General features: G+C 37.8%; 1 protein-coding gene across 3 annotated transcripts; it reads right to left on the reverse strand.

Moving 5' to 3' along the window:
• Nucleotides 1-10506: 10506 nt before the first annotated feature.
• On the reverse strand, nucleotides 10507-26123 carry LOC114480406 (zinc finger and SCAN domain-containing protein 21-like). 3 transcript variants are annotated; one of them, XM_028474534.1, is made up of 4 exons: nucleotides 25954-26123; nucleotides 22960-23490; nucleotides 21422-21572; nucleotides 10507-12368 (listed from the first exon to the last, which is right to left on the reverse strand). In XM_028474534.1, exons 2-4 carry the CDS (start codon nucleotides 23317-23319, stop codon nucleotides 11557-11559), a joined length of 1323 nt encoding a protein of 440 aa, XP_028330335.1. In that variant the 5' UTR covers nucleotides 23320-23490; nucleotides 25954-26123; the 3' UTR covers nucleotides 10507-11556. The 3 variants fall into 3 exon arrangements, with proteins under 3 accessions (XP_028330335.1, XP_028330333.1, XP_028330334.1); XM_028474532.1 differs by having other exon boundaries at nucleotides 21422-21575; XM_028474533.1 differs by having other exon boundaries at nucleotides 21422-21575; nucleotides 22960-23504.
• Nucleotides 26124-27025: the final 902 nt, after the last annotated feature.

A 27025-nucleotide genomic window follows, 5' to 3' on the forward strand; every position in this document is an offset into this window, starting at 1 on the left:
GGAGGGAGTCAGATGCCCATAGTGGAATTGTTGGAGGATGATGAAGATGTTATGAGAAGGTTCTGCTCCAGTCTTTATCTGTCTTGATAAGTGTGTGCGTCAGTGTATGTCTGCATGTGAGCAGAGATTCTGGCTTGGCAGAGACTGTGCTGCACTGAGAATAATACGATCTGTACTGTTTAATCATGATTCAGCTGTTCAAAAGTGTAAAGATTAATGGAGTCGTCATGTATTAAAACATGACAAATTGTACACATGAACATACATTTGAGGATATGATGATGAATATAAAAATGACCATAACATTCCCCACTTTTGGTCGCCTCAACGACCAAATCAAGAAACAAAATTATTATATTCCACCTTTGCTGTCTGTCAGGGTTAACCATTAGCATCGTTATTGTCATACATTGGATATATTCTTCTTTTGTGAGGCACAGATATATCAAGAAAAATGTGGAAATAAACCTTAAAAAAAACTTCATCATTATTATCAATGGCATGAATCATCAAAAATCATCCTTTGTTACATCTAGATAAGCAAAAATCATCATTTGCATCAAGGACATCACTCGTCTTCATCGGCTGAGTTCAGTGGTAACTGGGGTAACCAATAGCATCATGAGTGAAGAACCTTGAGTATTTTCCTCAATCGTAGCAGAAGGGTTTATGACTGTATTCCTGCAGCTAGGTGTGGGGTTGTCCTCCCTCAACCTAGCTATGAGCATTTGGTGTGGCTTATAAACAAAGCTAGGCCCTTGTTCTAGAGCGTTTTCTTGTGTGTGTCTCAGTGGCCTTGTCGGTTCCCCCTTCATTGTTCGGTCAGCCTCCGTCTCAGCATCAGCTGGTGTCGGCAATCATCTTGGATCCATGTTGCCTGCTCCGCGACCTTCACTGCCGTGTGGGTCGTTCGTTTCCGGTCGGCGTTGTAGATGATTGGTTGTTGTCTGAGGAAGGGTAGTCTCCACACACCTGGCAACCTCTCTTGGGATCGGAAGGTACCTGAACAGAAGAGGGGGAAAAACACCGAAACAGAACTCTTGGGATTGGCTGGTACCTGAACACAGGCGCGATCCCACTACTGAGGCTTTAGCTGGTACCTGGTACCTGGTAGGCTTTAGCTGGTACCTGGACAGAAAAAAGGGGGGGGAAAAAAAACAAAACAGAACAAAACAAAACAAAATAAAATAAAACGAAATGAAATAAAATAAAATAAAATAAAATAAAATAAAATAAAATAAAATAAAATAAAATAGAATAAAATAGAATAGAATAGAATAGAATAGAATAGAATAGAATAGAAGTTTAGGGGTGTTAGGTTTAGTTAACTAACTAAATGAATAGTTAGTATGGCCAGGAAGGCAGAGACAGGTCAGAGGTCAGGATCTGAGAGCTTTTCAGATCCTAAAAGGTGCTGCTGCACAATCACACAATGGTTAGGTGTGGGTTAGTGAGCTTTTAGCCATGCTAGCTCAATGTTATCTGTAGCATTCGCACGCGAGTGGGAAAATATGAGGCTGAAAGAAAAGCAGGAAGTATTAATTCGATTTTCTTTTCCTGGAGTAAGAAGAAGCATAGCTGGAGTTGCAGTGATTATCTGTGGTACATCTACTTACCTGGTGAGAAGCAACAATTTGAGAACCACTGTTTACAAGGACATGCAAGTCGGACGGAGAAGGACATGCAAGTCAGACGGAGAAGTGTGGAGTGTGATTACATGTCTTCTCAAGATGAATACATACAATTGGGAGACATGGAGATGTGAGAAAGCTAAATGAGTTTAACCAAATAAATAAATAATGTTATTTATTTATTTAAATTGTTTGTTTCATTTTTCGTTGCTATCTCTTATTTGTGAAGGAGAAATCTTATTCTATCCTTTATTTATTCTGAATAATGTTAACACTCCACACCTATTCACATAGCCTAATTCTTTTATAGAGCTGAATTTGTCAGTTCATTAATTTCATTCATTTCCCTCATAATTATTATTTGAGATGTAATTTACTTAATTTTGAAGGTCAATTGGTGGCAAAAGTGTCTCCTATTCTGTGTCTGAACCAGAGTTCAGCGAGATTATTGGCCCTTTAAGGTTAGACAGAATTAAAGTTAAGTTGAGTCGAACAATCATATTGTCTTTTGCTCTCTGTATTTATCCCATTCGTAGGGGTGACGAGCCCCAGCACGGTTTGGAGAGCTTCCTTAAATGCTTGGAAGTTACTTAACTTTAAACTATCTCTTATTTCAATCAATTATCAAGAATTTCAGGAGGACCCTTTTTAAATCTCAGGCGACCCAGATTGGGCCACCAACCCAATGTTGAGAACACTTAATTTTTCCCTTAAACGTGTCTAAACCCAGTGAAGGTGTTTTATGGTCTTGCACGCTAAGTGCTGTTGGAACAAGAAGAAAATGGTTGGAGGGTTTTGGGGTATATTATTTTCCTATGATAAAATATAAATCAAAAATCAGAGGGCGTTGGCCCCTCCCTTCCCTTTTTTACATAAGAATACATTTGGATTCTTAAAACCATATGGTAAATATCATTGGAAAATCACTTATCTGATCATTTTGGATGTGTCTCCGTTTTCCTCTCTCTTGTGTCCGCCTGCCTTTGTGCCCTCCAACCTCCTCGACCTCCTTCTCCTCAGCCATAAAGGTCAAAGCCAGGGTCAACTGTACGCTCCTTTTGGAAATTTGAAGATCTGTCCCCACTTTTGCAGTTGGATTGGAAGTCTCTGTAGTCTCTGGAATAGATATTATGTTAGAACATCCACAATATGTCATATTGTCACGTGTCTATTTCAATCTATTTCCCCTTTGTTTGTTGTTTTCTCATAAAGGCCAAAGCAGTGTAAATAAATGAGCAACATAATGAATAAAAGCAAAGATAAATGATGGGCACACTTGATCTCATGTGGCAAACAGAAGGGTTCTGTGTGAAGTTCTGTGTTTCTCATAGTTATGAATGTGGGTGTGTGACTGTATGCCTGGTCTGTCTGCGTGTGAGAGAATAAATGAAAACAAAATAATCTAGTGCACAGTCAGAAGATAGAGGGGTTAGTATTGTGCGAAGGAGAAGCTTGTTGGCTATTTGCTAGTTGTCCCCCTCCATGCCAAAGTTCAAGGCTAAAGTGATTTAGCACTACCACCAAAGGCTGTGGTGGACTTCTTGTTGCTTGGTATCCTTGTGGCTTTTGAAACAGTGTCTTTTTGGTGAAGATTTCCAGCAGACGTGTGACCAGTCTGCAGTTGCTGCCCATCATTCAGGCAGTAGTCGTGGCGTTTAACTCGCAACTCATTGGTGGGGGGAGTGTCCACTCCGACGCCCACAGGTTCTCAGTCTTTGATGATGGGGCATTGGCATGCGGCCCATTCATAGACGATGAAGAGTTGACTTGGGACTGAGCGAGTTATTTCAGCATTGCTTTGCTGAATGGGAGTTGAGTCCTTGAGTCCTGAAAGGTCACCGACCTTTGATTGTCCATTTCCTTCTGATGCTTGGTCCTTTGAATGATGTTGACATTTCATTAGCATAAGAGTTGAAGGTGATTTCATTCTTTCATTGAAGATGTCGTTTCTTCAGGGGGCAACCACAAAGCCAACAGAAACTAACAATTTAAATAATAAAAAATGATAATGATGGTAACAGTAATATTAAAATAAAATAAAATGAAATACTGTATTCATCTGTGTGTGTGTGTTTGAGTGTGTGTTGCCCATCAAACATGAAATCAAAATAAAATAAAAATAGTGTCTGTGTGTAATGGCACTATTCTGTAGGCGCAGGAGAGGTGAGAAATCACAATGTTGTGTCACAAGTGTGTAGTGCACTAAACTGGCCAGTGAGGGGCGCCACCTCTCTCTTGGGATGGGTGTGGCTGTGCGTGTGCGTGCGCCCGTGCGCGTGCCTGTGTGTGTGCTCTCTCTCTCTCCCTTTCTCTCTCTCTGTACGTGTGTGTGTGTGTGTGTGTGTGTGTGAGTGTGTGTGTGTGTGTGTGTGTGTGTGTGTGTGTGTGTGTGTGTGTGGTCACACGTCCAAAAAAAAAGAAAAAAACACAGCTCTCTGTCTTTCTCTCCCTTTCTCTCTCTTGTGTGTGTGTGTGTGTTTGAGAGAGAAAAAAAAACAAAAGCTGACACTCGTCCAAATGAAAGCATTAAAGCCAAGCCAAAGGGAGAAATCTGATTCCACGTTTAAACAAAATAAAAACAAAGATAAAAAAAAGTAAAACTCGCCTGAAAGCATGATCTGAGTTCACATCATACCAAGATTGTATATGCGTATGCATATATTATTTGTTTATTGGGTTGTTCATCTGTTTGATTCACAGAAACACAATTTAGGTTAGATTTGGGGTTTTAATCTTTCGGTACAGAGGTGAACTCAGATCATGGCACCGCTGGGATGTTTTGGAAACCTTGTTGCCCGTCTATCTATGGTCAGGACCTCACAGGCTGTGGGTGTCCGAACAAAACCAAAGTAAATAATGACCAGCCGTATTTTATGCCTAAACAAAATATCCGAGCCCGAAGAAAACCAGAGAGAACCTACAGCATTAAAAAGCAACCATTTGAGCCCTTCTCATGGCTATTCACTGCGTCAAAACACAGAACAGCTGAGGATCAAAATCAAAGCTCAAAGCTGAAAATCAATACAATGCTTGACTGGTTCCAAAAAAAAAAAAAAAAAAAAATCAACACAGAGCGAATATATATATATGTAAATGAAAATTTATACATATATGTTTATAAAGGCAGCTTTACCTTAGTCCGAATTGGTGTTTGAGGTTCAACCGATGGTTCGTGCTCCAGTCTCTGTCCGAGGGCGGACCACCGCGGGCCAGCCCCGGGGCTTCAAATGTGTCGACCCAGTGCTGGTCCACGATCGACGCCCCACAGAGCAGAAGATGGATTCAGTTCGTCGACGCCAATTGTTACGGCAGAATTTACGGTTGACCTCATTTAGTGACATGATTCATTGCTCTGGTTGAATGATGGAATCCAGGAGAAGCATTGATGATTTTATATAAAAAGTTTATTCTATTGCTAAGTAAAAAGGTACAAGATGGAACAAAGTGAAACAAAATTAGCGTCCGTCCAGGCGGACGTCCGAAGGAAGTGCCGCGCCCCGCTCCAACAGTTTCAAAGCTTAAGCTTTTTATACAGATAAGAAAAGGTCCCAACAGTGAGAGACAAAAGGGAGGGAGTCAGATGCCCATAGTGGAATTGTTGGAGGATGATGAAGATGTTATGAGAAGGTTCTGCTCCAGTCTTTATCTGTCTTGATAAGTGTGTGCGTCAGTGTATGTCTGCATGTGAGCAGAGATTCTGGCTTGGCAGAGACTGTGCTGCACTGAGAATAATACGATCTGTACTGTTTAATCATGATTCAGCTGTTCAAAAGTGTAAAGATTAATGGAGTCGTCATGTATTAAAACATGACAAATTGTACACATGAACATACATTTGAGGATATGATGATGAATATAAAAATGACCATAACATAGGTAATTGCAATAATTAAAAAAAAACTGTACAACACTTTGGTCAGCTGAAGTTGTTAAAAGTGCATAAATGCACATAATTAGTTTTATAGATGATGATATTGTTCTTATGTTAATAAAGGTCCCTGTGTGACATTTGGCATGAGGCTTTAACTGACTTACCTGAAATATTGTAACATAATGGTTTAATGTTTAAAAAAATTAATGGTTTTTAAGACTTACTATGGGGTTTACCTCTGAAAAAGAAACTAACAGGTACGCTATTCTATAATAGTTAGGCGAAAACCTCATTACATCACAGAGAAAACATCAATATACATTGAGTTTTTCCATTCTGGTTTGATTGTCTGCATCAAAGCATTTCAAGGCAAGGGCAAAATATCCAGATATATATCATATATGCAGTGATGTTGATAGGTTTTCAATGTAATGAGTCCCCGTGACCCACAGGTGGTGATATGAGTGGGTCCACGGGAAATTCAGTGGGTCCCCAATAAAAAATTTTTTATTTCTTTCTATTTCTTATATTCTTCTATTTCTTAAATTGTAGTGTTAAACTCTCTTAATGGTGGTATGATATGGCTATAATTAGCAGATATATTCATGTATGTTCAAAATGTATCTGAAATTAAACAAATACAATTCTGAATCTAAAAAAGTTTATTGCACAGTGGCAGGTTATATTGCACTTTTGTAGCAACATAAAAGAGCACCAAAATAAATGACTGAAATTAAAATGAAAACAAAATGGTGTTTGTTGTACAAAAATAAATGGTCAATAAAAGTGCTGATTTCAACACAAACAAAACTTTCTCATCACCATGACAGAGTCAAAATATAAATTGGCATCAAAATAAGACCAGAATCTTCTTGTCTGAACATCAACTAAATCAAATGAAGTCAATCATTATGAAACTTATAGCACAAAAAGTTAACTTAACTAACAGTGCAAAGTCTGTTGAGAAAAATAAAATGATGCAGATATGTTTGTGGTGTATTGTAAGCAGCTAGTTACCAAGCTAGTTGTTATTGTAGCCGCTAAACTAGCACTTTCCTAAAAAAAAAGAAAAGAAAATAAACTATCATGTACTCAAAAAAATAAATAAAAACTATGCTACAAGAGTGATTTTTTTTTTTTTTTTTAAAGTCGTTGCTGATTAAAGACAGTATTTATGGTTATTTACTCAATAATATCCTCAAAAAAAGTCAGAAAATAGTCGTTTTTATTAATATAATTGCTGTAGTGGATAGAAAAAGATATAATAATGGCTGTCAGTTGTTTTCGGGCAACTACAGTAACTGTTAAAGAAGTCATTGATGAATTATTCTATTTTTAATGATTATTTACAAATAAAAAAAATAGAAAATTCTCTTTTCTTACCATCTCATCTGTAGTAGTTAGAAAGGGACTTAATAGTGATGGTCTGCTGTTTTCAATGTAGTAGTATGATATTTGAAGTTAATGATAAATAATAATGTCAAAAATGACAGTGAAAAAGTTTTTGGTTTAAATTTCTTTGGTGTTGTAGATGGAGACCTACTACAGACTGTCAGTTGTTTACAGGATACTAGAAGATGTTTTCACTAAGTTTTTGCTATTTAATGACAGTATTAATGGTTATTTGCAATCTTTAAAAAAAAAAAAAAAATCATTAAAAATGAATGAACAGTATTTCTGTTGATATCTCTTCTGTTGTACTTACTTAGAGGTGAAAATATTAATGATTGACTGTGGTTTTCAGAGTTCTAGTGATTTATGAAGACGTTATTGCTACGGATAGAAATTAGCCTTTGGCTACAGTCCGGTGTGTTTACATTAACATGCACTGTCCCAATCAAATACATTTCATGACAGTATTAATCATAATTAATGAATGTTTATCAAAATCTAGAAAGTCACATGTTTAAGTTATTTATATATATTTTAAAGGGCCCAACAAAGACCATCAGTTGTTTTCAGTGTACCACTGTTATTTTTGAAGAACAGATTGTTAATTAATGACATCAATACTAGATATTTATGAAAACATAAATCAGATAAAGTAACTGTATTAACTATAATTTCTGTAGTAAATAGAGAGCCCTAATAAAGACTGTCCACAGGGTTATTGGTGTTATTGTTGACGCTTCCTTTGGGGGTGTGACTTTGTAGACGGTCCCTGCCCACTCCTTAGCTCATTAACATAAAGTGTGTTTTTCTGTAGTTTGTTCTCTGTGTTCCACTGAGTACACACAGGTTGTTCCACCTTTACATCGTCACATATTGATAGAGAAATGTGAGTGTGAATGAAGTGGGTCACCAGTTAAACTAGTCTCCAGTGTGTGTGTAACAGCAGATGAATGTGGTGAGTGAGTGAGTGAGTGAATGAATGGAAACACACGGAGTGTTCTAACCTCTTCCTTCACAGAGCACACATCTGAAAACTCCTCCGTTTCTTCTTCTCCGCTTTTCTCCATCTTTGGAGCAAACATTCCGTCCCACACATGGTCGGGATGACGAAGCTCCTCCAGCACAGCTTTCCTCCTGCAGCCTTCATCATCATCATCATCATCATCATCATCATCATCATCATCATCATCATCATCATCACTGTCCGTCTTACTCATACTCAGTTTCACTTCCCTCCATAATATTTGTTCATTTTCTTCTTCTAGTTTAACGGTAGTCATCATTTGGGATGTCCTCAAAGATCCTCAGCAACTTCTACAGCTGCATTGTTGAGCCCATCCTGACCAGCTGCATCACCGTGTGGTACGGCAACACCACTGTCATGGACCGCAAACGCTTGCAGAGAGTAGTGAAGACTGCTACGAAGATCACCAGGTCTCCGCTGCCCTCTCTGCAGAGCATCTACAAGCGCAGAGTCCACAGGAGAGCTGCCGCCATCATCAAGGACTCCACTCACCCCCAACACGGACTGTTCACACTTCTACCCTCAGGCCGGCGGTACAGAAGTGTGAAATGCAGGACCAGCAGACTCAAAAACTCCTTCTTCCCCTCGGCCATTAGACTCCTAAATAAGTGATTGGAGTCTAATGAACTATTCATTCACCCCCCCCCCCCCCCCCTTCTCCACTGTACTTTGCACACCACCTGCATTCGCACTTTAGATGCGCCCATGCACAGCTAACACCATGTCTCTCTATTATGAAACAGCTTTTATGCACATACCATTGTATATATCACCTCTCCTCTGTATAGCTAATATATTTGTATTTTTAATTGTACAGGTGTTTTGTATTTAATGTTCTGGTTTTGTTGAATAACAGTGTTGCATGCCACTGTATTTATTATAGTTCTTTTATCTCGATTTATTCCTTTATTATTTATTCCTTTATTGCGTAGGCATTCACTGGCGGTTGGCAAAGCAAGAATTTCATTGTACAGGGAAACGTGTTTCTAACTGTACAGATGACAATAAACACTTTGACTTTGACTTGACTTGACTTGATCCAGCTCTGTCCGTCCTCCATTTCACTGCTTTGCTCGTGACCCTAGCTGGTTGCCAGATACAACCGACGATTTCCCGCATGAAATATGTTGACTATCCACAGAATTTCTCCAAAAAACATCCGTTCATCATCCAAATGAAACATGAATATCACCTTTAACCAACGTTAAACGGTATGATCACTGAGTTAGTTATTTTCTAATCTCATAATCAGCGGGAAAAAGCTCAACATGGCAACCATTCAACTTTTGCGCTGACGTCACAATTAACTTTTTATAAACTTTATTGACAAAACAGTCAGAATAAATTTGTTTAATGGTGATTTAAAAGTAAATAAAGTAATTACAGCCTGAAGGATTTGGTCTGTGGATGATTTAATGGATTTCAGTGGAAATTTGTTGAGTAGAAATGAATTTATAATTAAATTATGATGGTTTGTTCTCTGAAACAGTAAAAAAAAAAGATCTAACGAATAAATATTTATTGAGAGTAAAGTCACCGTAGATCACATTAAATCCACAGTTGTTTTTACTTTATTTGAAAAAAAATGTTTATTAAAAAAGAGAAATAAATTACTTAAGCAGGCATTGAACCATAATGTTTTTCTTCTTCCTTTGAAAATAAATTATATTTTATTGTCCGCCAATGGAGGAGACGTAAACAGTGCGATCAGAAGCAGGAGCGGGCTAGCAACCAAGCTAAAAGCTAATCCTCAGAGAACGCCGCTTCCTTCCATTCAGTGTTCTGTCTGCTCCCTGGAGAACAAACTGGACAACCTGGAGCTGGATCAACGGTGAGCTAGTCTCCTGTCACTGCTCTCCTGATGTAGAACTACTGACTATAAAATGCAGACATCATTATCCCTGATCTGTTCTAACTTTTGGCAGTCTATAAAACTACATGTTTTTCACAGTCTGACTGATTAGTACAGCCTAAAACATGGCAATAATTCCCCATTTTCTCTCAAAATTCGGGGTTTGCTCGTCTGTGTACTGTTTGTAAACCTGCTGCTTATCTCCAAGATGGCAACTTTCGGGTTGATGACGCGCAGTGAAAACCCTCTATAACAACAAATTTTTCTTCTAGGTTTCACTGGTAGCATGTGAGCGACTCTCAGTCTCACTACCTGAGACTACATTTTACATTTTAATGTAATGTAAATGTATTTCTGTTCAGTGTTGTAACTTTGCTGCCTCTTGGCCAGGACTCCCTTGAAAAAGAGGTTTTTAATCTCAATGGGATTTTTTTTCCTGGTTAAATAAAGGTTAAATAAAAAAATAAATAAAAATAAAACTACCGCCATCCACCTGTACATCTAAAAGCCGTGTTCTTTCAACAATTTAAAAGGACATTTTTAAACACTCAGTAACTGCCTTTTTCCAGATCTTGTGAATCAACTAAAGATATCTAAACTTCATGAGAGCTTGACCTTGGTATAAAATTCCCCTCACTCATGGAATAATCAGAAAATTATTTTCTTTGATTACATTTTATTGGAATTGCTACAAAAATGATTAAATGTAAAGAAAAAAAATACTACATGTGGTAAAATCAACAACTAATGCTAGAATAATCTAGATACAGTAAAATAAAAGAGGAAGAGAAAATAATTTGCATTGAAATATTAATAACGTTCAATAAAAATAAAGAACAAAGAAAAGCCAACAAACTAACATTTTAACCAATATACACAATGCACATCCATAAGGGGAGACTGGGTGTCAAAGTTAAAGAAAACAACTTTGGCTAAATCTGCTTTCTCTGTAAATGTTTTGGGGAAGTGGAATTCCCTCCCTGCTGATATCAGAGGGTCTGACAACAAAAAAACGACTTAAACTTAAGACTTAGACTAGGGCCACAACAAACAGCAGACTGTGGTTGTGTATTGATGATTATGTTAAATTATACTTTAACAACAAAGAGATTCTCTCTTTTAGCTCATTAACTTTGAGCTGTAATTTCTTTAAAGTTTTTTTTTGCCAGTTTTGATAGAGACTGTTGTCATATGGTGAATTGGCCCAAGTCAGTTCCCATAGATTTGACTTCATTGGCATAACTTTGACTTTCATCACAATATTGTATTTTGAGTTTATTTCAATTATAATCTCATTTTAATTCTTTATTCACCCAAAATTATTTTCTCAATCAAAATTGGGCCTAAACCACTTCCCTATCCTATCACTATGTTGCACAGATTACATTTATTATCCTGTTAGTTAGACTGCATTAGTATTTATACAAATGGTGTTATTGATTAATTTGATTTTATTATGCTGTCTTATTTGTGTTTTATTCTTTGTCAATTGTTACAATAAACTGTCCTGTTGTCTACCTTGTATTTCTATCTTGTTTACCTGCCCAGGAAGTGCAAATGTAAATTAGCTATTTGCTAACTCCAGTACAATTGACTATTGCACAATTTGCCTGTTAAAATAACAATACATGACATGAAATTGTGTGTCCTCTGCTGTGTAATATTAGTTGTAGATTACTTGTAAATGTTTTATTCCAAACGTTACACTTGACCGTTTTAGGTATTTTTCCGGGGTGTGTGTCCTGAATATTCTGCATTTCCAATAAATCTCACAACTAAAGGATTTCTACTTAGTGTGAACGATCATGTGACTCTTAAGATGTACCTTCTGCCTGAAACGTTTGCTACAAATGTCACAGCTAAAAGGTTTCTCTCCTGTGTGAACTCTCATGTGCTTCTTCAAATTGGCATTGTGGGGGAATTGTCTACCACAGACGTCACAGCTAAAAGGTTTCTCTCCTGTGTGAACCATCATGTGTCGCTTCAGTTTTTTTTTTTCAATAAATGTTTTACCACAAATCTCACAACCATAGGGTTTCTCTCCTGTGTGAATTCTCCTGTGGATCTTCAAATCTGCTTTGTTGCCAAATCGTTTCCCACACATGTCACAACCATGGGGTTTCTCTCTGTTGTGTGGTGTTCCTTTGGTGTTGTTCTCAGATGTTTGAAAGCCCTCACAGCTCATGTCCATGTGTTCACTCTGAGCTTCAGACTGGGACAAAGGTTCCCTCCAATCCTCACTGTCTTCAGTGTCAGAGCAGTCCGTTTCCTCTCCATCACTGTCTTGTTGTCTACATGTGTTTGCTGCTTCTGGGCCTTCACTGATGTCTCCATTTGGTTCTACTTTCATGAGTTTAGTTGAGCTGCAGGTTGCAGGTTCTCCTTTGATGTTCTCCTCACTCAGTCTCCAGTGTAGCAGAGAACACTGAGCTTCCTTCTCTTCTTCTTCACTCTTCACAGTAACAACCGTGATATCCGTCTCCTGCTTTTCCTCCAGTCTTTCCCACAGTTCTTCCTCTTCCTTCTTTATGTGGATATGATCCTGGAGCTTCAGTCCATGTTTACAGGAAACTGGATCAGGAACATCTGCAGGAAACCCTGAACACAACCAGGACCATCAGAGACATCTCTACACTCATTATTCACATCATTACACTCAGCTCTACTTTACATGTCAGTCTAATTATGTAATAATTATGAAGATTTAAATCTACAAAAAAAAGGAGTAAACTTTATGTTTTTCCAAGGGTTAGGGTTAGAATAACCCTAACCCTAATAGAATAACCCAGAATCTGTAAAAATGTAGTTTTCACTTTATTACCACATGCTATTTATTTTTTTAATTTTTATTTTATGTCTAGCAATGCTTTAGTAGATAAGTGGTACAATTTACACCACAGAAAACATGCAACATTTTCAGAATCTGCTACATCACAGCTCAGTAACTGCTGCATCATGCTGAGTCCTCTGCAGTCCTTCTATTTTTTAATCTGTTTTAAAGCTGTCAGTATTTTATTGAAAGCTACAGACACGTTTATGTTAAAACACAGAAAACACCAATTAAATTTTCTGATATTTGTCATACTCATCATCTACATTTATTTTTTCTTCTATTTTTGCCGGACGCCAGAACTGTGCTGCATAAATTTGACAAAGATAAGCTTGTGCGGGACAGGAAGCAGTGCAAAAACAGAATGCAGCGGAGTGGAAATCCAGGGTCAGTCTGTCAGCACACGTTCATCACAACTGATTTAAACTGACTCTTTCAGCAGTCCAGTTGCTTATATAATTTAATGTATACATGAATGGGTCAAGGTAAACATATTTATTATTTTATATTATATTGTGCATTGTTGGAATGTCAATGCTAAATATACTGTATATACTGTATACATATATCTATCTATATATACTATAATGACAGAAATGTCTGTGTGTGTGTGTGTGTGTGTGTGTGTGTGTGTGTGTGGAGCAAATATCTCCCCGACGCGGTGTGAGTTTGACCTGAAACTTAGTCAACAGCTTCCAAATACCCCGAGTGTGTGTATCTGTTATTTTGGAGCAATTTGGTGTAGCATAACGGTCAAAACATTAATTTTATTATTACGGCTCCCTTGGTAAGAGCGCGGTATTGAGCGCGCTACTTCCGTTTCGGGGTTCATGTTGTCACAGTGTCGCAGTTTGTTTGGGTTAAAGAAAAAAAAAAGGTCAATATTAAAAACGCTATTTAGACCGGACAGACCTCACCCGTAAGTTATTGACAGCAATGGCTGCTGTGTTGAAAGCTGTACATTTCTCTGCAGCATGTGTGTTCACACACACACACACACACACACACACACACACACACACACACACACACACACACACACACACACACACACACACACACACACACACACACACACACACACACACACACACACACACACACACACACACACACACACACACACACACACACACACACACACACACACGCTTCACTATTGATCACCGCCTACATGACATGCGAGCAGGTATGTAAGTGTTGAGTGTATAACAGACGACCATTTAGTCCGGTTACAGTCTGTGTCACGACACCTGTCCATAGGGTGGTAGTGACTGTAGTGTTACGCTCTGAGTCAGATCGAAGTGTTTACATGTTACGTAGGCGGTGCTACAAAGAATGAATTCACCCCCACCCACAAACACAACAAACACGACAACAAAAATATGAAAATGACTCAAAATACACAAAACTAAATATTTATACAAAAAATACACAAAAGACAACAGAAATGCAAAAAACTACACTAAAAAAAGATACAAGATGACTCCAGAATCACACTACAAATGCAACAGAAAACAATAATTATACAAAAAATTCACAAATGACGTAAAACAAAAAACTAAACAATATTTATAGAGGAAGTACACAAAACAACAACAGAAATGCACAAAAATATACAAAAAGGCTCCAAAAACACACAAAATGACTCCAAAAAACATATATTACAGAAAAATACAAATAACAAAAAACTATACTTATACAAAAAAATGCACAAAAATACAACATTGTTGATTATTGTATTATAGTTACTAGATTGTCACTATGTTTTGTTATTGCTAATATTATCATTATTATTGTTTAATTGTATTACTGTATGTTATTGCTATTCTTATAATCACCATTGTAATCTCATATTCTTTATTGTTTTATATTATAGTTAATGGTATTCTCATTGTAATATTAGTATTGCTATATTATCATTATATTACTTTATCACTATTTAATATTGTTTATTAATAATATAGTTTTTTATCATATATTTACGAGAATCTTATTTTTAACTTATTTAGTAATTACGTTTCAAAACATTTATTTTGATTTTAAAATCAACACAATTAGACCAAACAAGACATGAGAGGGAGGAGCGTCTGAGCAGCACGCCCACTGATACTACGTACTATTACTACTAAGAACTATCCCACTAACAAACTAACTACTAACATGGTGTGGTGGTGGGAATCCAACTGCAAAAGAACTCAGTCAGTGTGTTCCTGTGTGCCAGTCCCAAGCCTGGATAAATGGAGAGGGGCACCTTTAGTGTAAAACCCACCAGTTTTCTGTGTCTCTTCTCTATGGTCGTATGTTGGACGTACATGAAATGTGTCATTAATTTTGTGTTTTTCTTTGCCGAGGTAGGGTCTAAAGACAGGGGATGCTCTGGTACATTTATTATCCATTTAGCTAAGTCCAGCAAACATTGGTGCAACCTTTATCTATATATCATGCGCATGTCCCATAGAATTAAACCAGGGAAATCACACGCTATTTTACTTTGTACCCACAAATAAACCCCTTTATAACACTACAGAGTACAGAGTATGTACACCTCTTTGTACATCCAACTTTCAAACACATACTCATTTGACCATAATTGACAACTCTACCTAAGCTCCTCCTACTATATGAATACATACTTCCGACAGGTACTGTACTAGTCTATCTACCGTATTTTTCGGACTATAAGGCGCACCGGATTATAAGGCGCACCATCAATGTATGGGTCTGACTGGGTCTATTTTCATACATAAGGCGCACCAGTTTGTTATTATTATTATTATTATTAAGACGCGTTAAGCGAAACAAAATAGTCAGATAAGTCAAACTTTATTCAACTCATTAACAATAACTCTCAACATTGTTCAGGTTTAACACATAAAATGCAGAACATTACACTCACTTTTTCAGTTCAGTATGTTAAAGCACAGTACCAGTACATATCACTCCATGAGGCACCTGACTACGGTAGCCCTAAAGCGCCAAAAATCCATCAAACGGTGCAGCTTCATAGTTTACCAAAGTTGTACTAAAACATTTTGACATTATTTTCATACACCTGATTATAAGGCACACTGTCGATTTTTGAGAAAATTAAAGGATTTTAAGTGCGCCTTATAGTCCGAAAAATACGGTAATAAATCAAAGATGGTCTGTCTGTGTATGTGTGGCCTGAATATCTCCCCGAAGCGATATGTGTTCGACCTGAAACTTTGTCAACGGCTTCCAAGTACCCTAAGTTTGTGCATCCATTATTTTGGAGTAATTTGGTCATTTCAAAACATTTATTTTAACTTTATTTCGGCCAGACGGCACATTCATGTTCACCCAGAAGTGAAACCCTTTTCAGCTTTTGACCTCAGTGTGAGGGGGCGCGAGCGTACCATCTATATCTATTTCACTGCACAGCTCCACTCTGGTGCATGCCAGAGCTCCTGTGGACTTCTCTTTTGAAGAAACATTTTTTGACTGTTCCTTATTTGGTGATTACGTTTCAAAATGTTTATTTTCATGTTTGTTTGACCGTTTGCTGTTTAGACTGGAGGACCCGGAGGTTATGACGGGATCCGGAAGTTATTGCCGGGCAATGAGCGCGGCTGTGTTGAAATTGAACAGTGAAAAATGCTAATTTCTCCGCGGATACTGCATTATAAAAGCTGATATTTTCACCACGTGCTATATAACCAAATGTGCACCTTGGATGTAGATACTGAATGCACACAGAGCCATTTAGAGAGAGAGTTGCGACAACGGAAGACTTCCCGGAAGTTTCAAATTGTTTTCTCGGGTCTGTTTGTTTTTTTCTACACACGCATTTCAACAACCTGTGATGAAGTATGTGCATGCGCGCGGCTGATGCGCGTGCGTGAGAGAACCCACGGAGGAGATGGAGAGTCCTGTTTCCTCATGTCATGCACGCACGCACGGCGTTTTAATGCAGATCAACCTCTCAGTGTCTTTCCCTAGGTGATCTGAATCTACAATGTTATACAAAAAATTACATTAGTAATGATGTGAGCACGTCTGTGGTGTGTAATGTTAAATGTGTGGTCAGATAAGAGCGTCAAGGTACATTAAAGCGGTTTTCAGGTGGGCGGAGCCAGGTAGAAACCCAGGGTTTCTTTGACAAAACTTGCCAGCGACCAGGTTTAGTTCACGGACAGTGTTACCATGGTAACAGACTCAGAGAACATGCCTCGCGGTTAGGAATGGGATACTGATAGTTTGAACATAACCCGCTTTATGAAATACCTCTCTGAATCACACTACAATGGCAACAAAAAACTATAATCATACAAAAAATGCACAAAAATACAACCGAAAGATACAAAAATACATATCATGACTACAAAAAACATACAATACAGTAAAATACACCAAACAAAAAAAATATAAAAATGAGTTAAAAAAAACAACAATAAACACATCATGCACCTGTCCCATAAAATTAAACCAGGGAAATCACACACACGATACACATGCCCTAAGTGTTTATTTCATTGATTCCCTCAATCGTTAGAGGGTGATTTGCTCCTTTCTTGCAGCAGGGTGAGCCCAAACACCTCACTACAATTTGATGATGCATTCCCACTTTGATGACAAATTTGACGCGGCACTGAGCTGAAGAAGCCACACCTCCAGGAAGCGCTCTGTCGCGATTGACATGTGAACATACACGCCCACAAAGGTGTACATTTCAGCGTCCTTCACGCAGTGCTATGTATGTATTTTCTACAGTCAACGTATGTACCGGTGAACGCCCGGCTCCCGCGCTCTGTCTTGTGTTTATAAAGCAGCATGAGCTCGACTACAGGGTGGGTGGGAGGAGGGTGGGCCGTCCTCTGGCCCTACGTCACCGTGCGGGGAGGAGGAGGTCAGTATCCTGTCTATAGACACGCCCACTCATGAATATGCATAAAAAGTAGGCCACAAATTAGCCTGTTTGTGTAGAGTTGCTCAGAAAGTGAATTTTCAGAGCCTAAAACTCTGGAAAACAGACGAGTTTGGGAAAATAAACCTCAAATACTATGTTTTTAGGGTTCTTAGAACAAATGGAAATGGGTGAAAAATAGCATGACAAGGGACCTTTAAGCCCCAACTATATGAAAGCATACTTCCTAATTTATTTTTTGAAGCATTAATATTAATTAATGCACAATTAATGCTTTAATTTTAGTGAAGTTAGTAACATTCAGAGCCATAAATGCAACAGTACTGATAAATAGCATAATTTCTTTCAGTTTTCAGCCTTGGTTTTATAATTTTCGGTTTCGACCAAGATGTTTCACATCTTGCATATTACAAATATGTGGGCAAACAAGTCAAGGAGTTTACCTAATTTATTTATTCAACCACATTAATATTTCATTTAAGTACATTTCATTGTATTGATTTGAATTCAAGTTTAATTCTAACTCCTTGTTTTTCTTTCTTTTTTAGAAATGGCTCTATCAAATGTTCTACTGTTCACCATTCTAGGAACTTCCTCCCACAAGCTGTGATGTCTTTAAATAATAATAACTTTGCCCTGGAATTGCCTGTCTCTAGCCTCACAGAGGAGTTTAAATGCACCAAAACGAGGCTGACCATGACCCTGACCGAGTCGCAAGATGTCATGACCCGAGTGGCTGTTCCCAGATTGGTAATTGGGAGGAAAGGGATCCCATCTGGGGCCGTACAGCAAGCAAAATCTGCTCTCAGGCATGCAGACATTGTGGGACTGGTGCAGCATGGAAGAGGTGGGTTTGGACTTGGGACAAGTAGACCCACATGGCACAAGGCAACATTGACCCAAAGGAGAAAACTGATGGTTGCTCAGGTGTGGCAACAAGAAGAGACAGACAGATGCGCAAAGGCAGTCTTGCAGTCCAAACAGGGCCAATGGACTAGCTAGGAATTCCTGGAGAATCATAAGCTCAAATGGAAGGAACATCGGGAGATGGAAGGAAACCAAATCAGCTTCATCATTATAGCCACCTATGATGTTCTTCCCACACCCACGAACCTTAACCAATAGTTTGGAGAATATCCATTTTGTGCACTGTCAAACCCCTGCAACACTGAGACACAGAAAGAAGGCAGGTCTTAGACTGAATTCCATATGAGGATTACAGTTTAACACTCGGGGAAAAAACACCGTGGCACCAAATGAACAAAACACAGTCAAAAGCAGAAGTCACAAGACACAACCTTGGCTGGCGTGTGTGGGGAGGCCAATGGTGATATAAGATTTGTTTTCGATTCAGGCTGGCACAGATTCGGTAGCCTTGAGTCTTTGGTCTCCAACAATAAAATCCAATAATGTGGCCTCAAACTGTTAGCTGAGCATTCAACCTCTCCAAGCTGGTATAGGGGGCAGAGGGGGGACACCTAGAATGCCAGGTGTCGCTGTTGAGCTATTTGGAGGTGTCGTGGGCCTTTCAATGAAACACCAATGAAGGAGGGTGCCCACCTGAAGACCCCTGAAAAGCTTCTATTATATTGGAAGTGTCTCCTAGTACGTAATAGGTATCTATATACTGGCAGTCTATCCGTATCAAAGATGACCTTGCCGGACCTTTTCTACAAAAAGCGGAATGTGCCTGTGTTTTCACAGTGTCAGGATGGCCGAGTGGTGAAAGGCGCCTGACTTAAGGATTCTCCCTTCTGCTGCTGTGGGTTCGAATCCCACTTTTGAAATATATGTTTTCTCATCTCAACATACTGAACACGGCAAATTCCACCTTTAAAAATACATAAAAGAAAAAATCAAAACATTTTAGAGTATTTCCTGGGTTAGGGCTAAAATAAAAGGGTTAGCAGGGTAGCTAAAAATAAATATGAGCTAAAATAAAACTGACGGAACTTTAAGTCACGTGGTGCACCTATCATGTTACCTAAACTGGCCAATGAGGGGCGTTGCGTATGGATAGAATGCCAGTAAATTGACACATACTGTATTACGTACTGATAGCCACTGCCTATTATATTATAGCTCCTCAGCAGTGATTACTCATGCAATCCACCTGCTGGGGTTTAGGTTGGAATGGTACAAACTCTTTGTATTAGGTATGACAAGTTATTTTTGTACTGACTTTCCTTTAAACAAATGTGTGGTGCTATTTTTTTGTTTGTGAATTGTGTTATTTAATAAAAAAAAATTAAAAAAAAAAGGATAGGGCCCAATGAGGCTTGATTTTAACTAAGAAAAAAAAACTGGCAACCCAAATGAGACTCATTCTGCTCCCTGATTGGATAATCTGCCTAAAAAATATAAACATAAATAATGTGGACATCATGTCCATTGTATTGTATAAGATTAAATCCACTTGAAACTTTTGATCAGAAACTCCAAATATGATTTAGTACATGTTGACCTATTAACTGGAGACACAGATAAAATATTTAGAGGCAAATGTATTTGTATAGCGCATTTCATACACAAAGTAACTCAATGTGGTTTACATCGTCAAAAAGTGCAGTTAAATTGGACCTGATAAGTAAAAAATAAAATGAAAAAAAATTTACCATCTTTAAATGTTTATTTTCACTGAAACATTTCTGAGACAAATGTGTTCAAGTATTGCAGATAGGACTTAATTAAAGATGCTGCAGATTTGTTTTTAGATTGTGATGTTTTATTCTAATAATAATGATACAATTAAATTAAATAAGAAAGTGGAGTTTAATAAAATCTTACATCGTTTTGCATTGTAATTACATGTTTTGGTTGGTAAAAGAGCAGTTAATGGCTAGTAAAATAGGAACATGATGATTCCCTATGAAAGTGGTTGTTTGAAAATGAAACAATGATATAAATTTAAAGAAATACAGTGTTGCATGATGAAAATTTTTCCTTAATTATCTTTCCTTCTAATTAAAGTTAAACTGGTAATTGTAGCAGTATTTCTGTGTATCAAACTGGTAGCCCTTTGGATTATTTAGTAATTTTGAAGTAGCTCACAGTTTAACCCTAACCCTCCTACCTGTTGTTTAACTTAGTGATTTACAACTGACAGCAATTCTCTCCCTCCATGTTAAAGTGTATCTCCCATATTAAAGCCCATGTATCCAGTGTTGTATGATATATCATGTAGAACATCATAAATAATAATACTGCTTAATTTCAGCTACTTTACTCTCTCATTCTTTAAGTTACAAGAGGTTTCTGAACATGTCAAGCTGCATTTGGGATTTATTTTGGCAGGTTCATAATACAGCTTTAGAAACTAACAAAATTAATAAGAATAATAATAACAGTTAGATTGGTGCATTTGTTTTCATACCTTATTTGGGAAGCAAAACTCGAGATGTTCTATATATATATATATATATATATATACATAATTTTTTTTTTTACTGCCCCCGGCAAGAATCTCAAACTCTGCCTATGAGTTTAATACGTTTTAAGGCCTTTAAGTTGTAAAAAAAAAAAAAAACATATATATATTTCAGACTTTTTAAGACATTTTAAGGACCCGTGGTCACCCTGGTAAATATCACAAACAACATATTGATTATAGAGTTAAAGTCAGTGTAAAGCAGAAATAAAGGTGTGTTATGAGTTTGTCACATCACAGAAATGTGACATTGACCACTGAGCCAAATTTGAAATATGAAAAAAATTGCTAAGTATATAAAATTAGGTCTCAAAATCATGTTAAAACAAGCACTTCTCTCTGCTCAAAAATGCTGGGGGCGTGTCAGTTAGAGGCGCTGGAACCACGCCCACGCACGGGAAGTGCGCCGCCTCTGTGTACTGTACGAGGACGTAACCTACAGAAACAATGGAAGCTAGCGCTAGCAGCGTCATCAAACGCACTAAGAACTTGATAGCTACACATACCTGTACTGTATCTGTTGACCAGTATTATTTTGGACAGTTGTGTTGCCACAGTCCTTTTCCCCACAACGCGGTCTGTTTGACATCCAATTTCCCTGGTGTTTTTCTTCACGTCTCCACACTGGCACGCTGCCTCTCTGCTGGTTGGAGGAGACTGCTTTGTCAAAACAGATAACAGTAAAAATTACTTGTCTAATAAATCTTGCAGTAACGGAATGTCATTACACACAAACCCCAGTCTACATATAATCTCTTGTCATAGCTATATTGGTGCACATAAAATATTACCCGTGGATTAGAGTTTGGATCGGGCTCAAAAACTCCAGCCCGACCCGAGCTCGCGGGCATAAAGCCCAACCTGAGCTTGACCCATTAACTTAAATTGTAGGCCCAGAGCCCGAAGCAAACCCGACTTAATTATTATTTTATTGAACGTATTGTAGCCGGTGCTTCGGGGAGCGAGGGGGGGCGCACACACAAAGGCACCACAGCCCAAAAGATATTTTAATGACATGACTCGAGTCGTTATCACAGTTTTACAGGCTTTAATTGAGGTCGTAGTAACGCCAAAAATGAACAAACACACAAAGAACCGTCTAACACAGGGGTGTCCAATTCCGGTCCTCGAGGGCCACTATCCAGCATGTTTTAGATGTTTCCCTCTTCCAACACACCTGATTCAAATGATTAGGATCGTTATCAGGCTTCTGCAGAGCTGGATGAGGAGTTGATCATTTGAATCAGGTGTGTTGGAAGAGGGAAACATCTAAAACATGCTAGATAGTGGCCCTCGAGGACCGGAATTGGACACCCCTGGTCTAACACCATCATACACTCACACTACCGTGGGAACAGAAGTGTTCCCTCTTTACCCCGCTTATGCCCCCGCCCTTTCGCCAGCCTCCCAGCCAATCAACATTCAGAACACATGTAAACAAAGAAACACATTGGCAGAGAAAGCTGCACGTAACCATGATGCCTTCTCGGCCATGGGAAATCTCAGCATCAGTTAACCACTGAATACACACAAGTGGAACATACCCAGAACATAGAACCCAGTCCGTTACAGTATGCAGACCAGACCGGGCGGCCCGTGCGTGGAGCACAGACCTGACTGAAGCACCAATCATATTTGTTCCCTGCGCTCCAGCAGCAAGTGAGGAATGAGCAAAATCAGCAAATAACACAACACATCAATATCCTGTCTCACTACTAGCAGAAATCACTTTAGAAATGATACCACAACAATATAGAAGCGTTTTTGTGTTTATTGGAAATAACATTAATGTGTTAAAAAAAAGAAAATAATATTAATGTAATAGAGATTTTTTTTTAAAATGAAGCCTGACCCGACAGCTGAGAGGGAAAATGAGAATCTAAACTCTACCGTGGATTATCATTGTGCTGTCATGTAATAACATTTGCTAACATTAGATGGGAATGACAGGATGCAAAATCACTTTGAGGATTTGCACCTTCAGTGAAATGCATTTATTTGCCCACATTTATTTACAATATTTATAAAATAAGAACACACTTACACTCTCTGGCGGGCACATAATGCCGGTGGCTGTGATGGGGGCACCCGCTGTCAGCGGGACGGTAGGATGCAAGCCAGGGACGGAGAGAGTCGGTTCAGCCATACTGACCAGCGTCAACGGACTCTTCAGGAATCTAGACTTTACCTGGTGATAGTTGCTGTAGCTATCGGGGGTAAAGTGGACATGGCAGAGACGGGTGTTGTTGGTGATCTTGAACTCTCCACAGTAGCTCCTCTTGACAAAATTGATCCACCGTTTCCTTACGTTGTTGTCCAAAGGAAACCTAAATAAGCTAACAAAGCCGTTACCCTGCACACTGTGGCATCCAGGAAAGATGCACGAGCGACGTGGTGGAGACATGACTGGTTGGCTGGTTAGCTGACTGGTAGTGTTCACACATTAAAGTCCGTCTTCAGAAAGAGCTGGAGCTCATTCCAGGAGCTTAACGGAGCTTTGTGGAGTAAAGGAATCAAACAACAGCTTGTGGAAGTGTCCCAAATTCACCCCAAAGTCGTGATGTTTGGTGGTCGTCTGCAAAGAAAGGTCTTAAAAAATCAGAAATAAATGATGTCAGATGATGGACATTGATTGAAGTATTGAAGATTATATGTAACCTGCTTGCTAGTTTAGGATCATTTTAGATCAGACGTAGTCTAATTTAGATGTTTAAACACTCACAGCATCATAAAAAGGAGTCGACGACAGGTCAATGAAGAAAATGACAAAACAAAAACCCCAGGAAGTCACACCCATCATGTTGTTGTCATCACAAGAATCAGAAGCATGAAGGGTCACCCCCCATCGCTTGGACTCTGAACCATTGAAGAAACACCAGATATTTGAAACCCCACCCCCCAAGTAATGGCATCTGAACACTTTATTGTGTGTGTTCAAATTGAGGGTGTGCGATCTGATGATATTAGATCATTAAGGATTAAAACATGACAATGATCTCCCAAATCACAGATATCGTAGAACCGTCTGCAGTTCACATTGTCCTGAATGGGATTTACTTTAACACCAACTTTCAACGACTCAGAACTGCCCTAAAAAAGCAACACTACATAATTTAATCACATTTCAGCCTTAATGAAGGAAAAAGTCAAAAGTGACACAAATGTTGTTATTGTTCTGCTAGTGATTAATAAAAGGGTCTCTGTGGCTCCACTGACTTTGACCCATTATTGTTTTTCTTGTAAAATTATTGAAAAAAATAATAAAAAATGGAGTTTATATCACCCATTGCCATTTAGAGGAAAAATATAGAGATATGAACATTGGCCCATATCACCCAGGCCTAATCAAAATCAGAAATGTTTTTAATGGCCATGTACAGTTTTAAGGACAGTACAAGGAATTTGTCTAGGTAGTTGGTGCACAAAACAAACAATAAAAATAAAATAAAATAAAATAAACAAAGAACAACCCAGCAACAATAATAATAATGATAAATATAAAGGATGAGGGATAAATAAAGGATAGATAGAGAATAAAGGATAAATAAATGTATATATATATATATATATAGTGCAGCAGATAATGTCATCATGGAGGTGGTGATCGGGTGGGGGGGGGGGGGGGGGGGGGGGGTTCAGTGGGTGACTTGGGGTGTGTTTATGTGGATGGTGGCAGAGGGAAAGAAGCTGTTTTTGTGTCTGGAGGTTCTGGTCCTGATGGACCGAAACCTCCTTCCAGAAGGGAGAGATTGAAACAGTTTATGACTGGGGTGGGAGGGGTCGGCCACAATCTTTCCTGCACGCCTGTAATGTAACCAAAGCAGTAACGTTTTATCTTGTAAAGGATATGATTGTCTAAACTATGTGAAATGAGGCATTCAAACACTGTTTAAAATAGGATTTTATTAATATGCGTGTGTTAACTCAATAACAAATAGAAATCAGCAGACTAATATACTGCATTGTTATGTAGCAAGTGTTGCTAATGCTTCACCACTTTAGTTAAACAAAGTAAAAAGACTGTGTGACTAAAATAATGAATTAAGTTAAATCAAGTTAATTGTACTAGGAACCAGTTTGATAAATTGCTTACATACAATTTTAACTTGTCTTAAATTATCTTTTATTTCTTTTTTCCATGATTTTAAGTAGGTGAAATGGTTTGTTTTATTAGTAAATAATTTTAAAATAGTCTAAATGATTTTGAATGAAAAAAATCATAATAAAATCTTGATCGTGGTTTTACAAATAAAAAAATGTGGTGTGATATTTTTTCCATATCGCCCACCCCTAGTTCAAATTCAATATTTGGGGTGTAAAAAACAAATCACTTTTCATTCAATCAAAAATATTGAAAAGGTTTACAACATATATATATAGGTAAAGTGTTTTATGTTCAAACGTGTTTTTTTTTTGTTTTTTTTAAATTGAAAATATTTTTTAATTCACAGGTATTTTTAAATTAATAATGAAGAGACAAATCTACCTCCATAGTCAAACATACAATTACATTGCTGCCCAAATCTTTTTTTTGTCCTGCAATAAAAGGAAAATACTGAAGCAACATGTACTCGTTGATTTTTATTTTCACCATTAATCATGATCACATATATCAAAGTGATCTTTGGATAGCTTGAATAGTTTCCTTTTCCTCAGTCCTAGGGCTTTACAAGTTATTTAAAATAAAATAAAACCGTAAAGTGACATTAAAGAGAACAAACGTGATTTGGGCATCAGACAGAAACAGCAACTTGCATGTTGCGGTAATTCTGGTGTCCGTGTTACCTGGTGACGGGGACCTAAAAGTGTTGCTATTAGCCGTTAGCAATGCCGGATGTTAAACATCAATAAAAAGCTGCATGGTTGTTAATGTCGTTACTTAGTTTCCGTCATTACGTGAGAGGCTCAGAGCAGAAACCAAAATCGAGGTAAAAACATCACATCACGCCAAATAAACAGTATAGTGGATTTTAAAACTCTACTCGCGGTGTTTTGTCCTCTTAGATGAATGAAATAGTCTGAAATAAAGTGGTATTACCTCCTGATTTGAGCCACTCTGACGACGCTGGATCTTTCTGGTTCTTTCCTATCCAGTGTTCTTTAAACCCCAGTAGTGTTAAAGTAGTGGGCATGATTAAAGAGCGTTTGAATTTTCTTTAAACTGAGGAAAGGATACGAAGCTGTTCTGTTTTTACTTCTTCTTCTGGTTCTATTTCTTGTTCGTGTTTAACGGTGGGTAACATCCATATCGGTGCACTACCGCCACCTTCTGTTCCGGAATGTTAAGCAGGAAGTCAACTTTTTTTTCCTTTTATTTTGTTTCATTTATTTATTTTATTGAAAAATACGAACAAGAATAAACAAATCTGGTATTTTACAATCTACAACAAAATACCAAAATTAAGAACTTAACAATAAACAGCAACTTATAATTTGTTCAATTCACTCAAGATTAAACAGTAATATAGCAATCATAGAAGACCAAATAAATCAATAAAACAAAACAGGAAATATAGTTTATGCATTATGCAAAAAAAAAAAAATAAAATCACAGAAAATTAAAGAATAGTAAGCAAATATCAATCATGTCATTCATTTAAAATAAAGAAGAATAAAAATAAAGTTCTAGGCAATCCTTGACACAAGGGGAAACTCAAATCAATTCTGGCTCTAATTCAGTGGGACATTTTAGAAAATCATATTTTTATTGTGCTTTTACATCTTTTAGATTTTTTAAAGACTTCAAGTTAATTTCAGCAAAAGTTAATAAATGTAAAGAAAAAATAAAACGTGGTAAAATCAACAACTCATTCTGAAATAATCTAGATACAGCAAATAAAAATATTGGAGGAGAAAATAATTTGCATTGAAATGTGAATATCAGTTCAAAAAAAATAAAAAAGGGACATAGAAAAAAAAAAAGCGATACATGCGCGCGCACACAGACACGCACAAGCACACACACACAGACGTCGCAAAAAGAAAAGGCTTCATCGAGGCATGACTAATGATGCGAGAATCATTAAAAAAAAAAAATTTTTTCTTCCGTCAACCAATCCGTGGACCACATGCGTGCCGATCACGGATCAATGATGAACCGTTGCACCACT

Source organism: Gouania willdenowi, chromosome 18, assembly GCF_900634775.1.
Source record: "Gouania willdenowi chromosome 18, fGouWil2.1, whole genome shotgun sequence".
NCBI lineage: Eukaryota > Metazoa > Chordata > Actinopteri > Blenniiformes > Gobiesocidae > Gouania > Gouania willdenowi.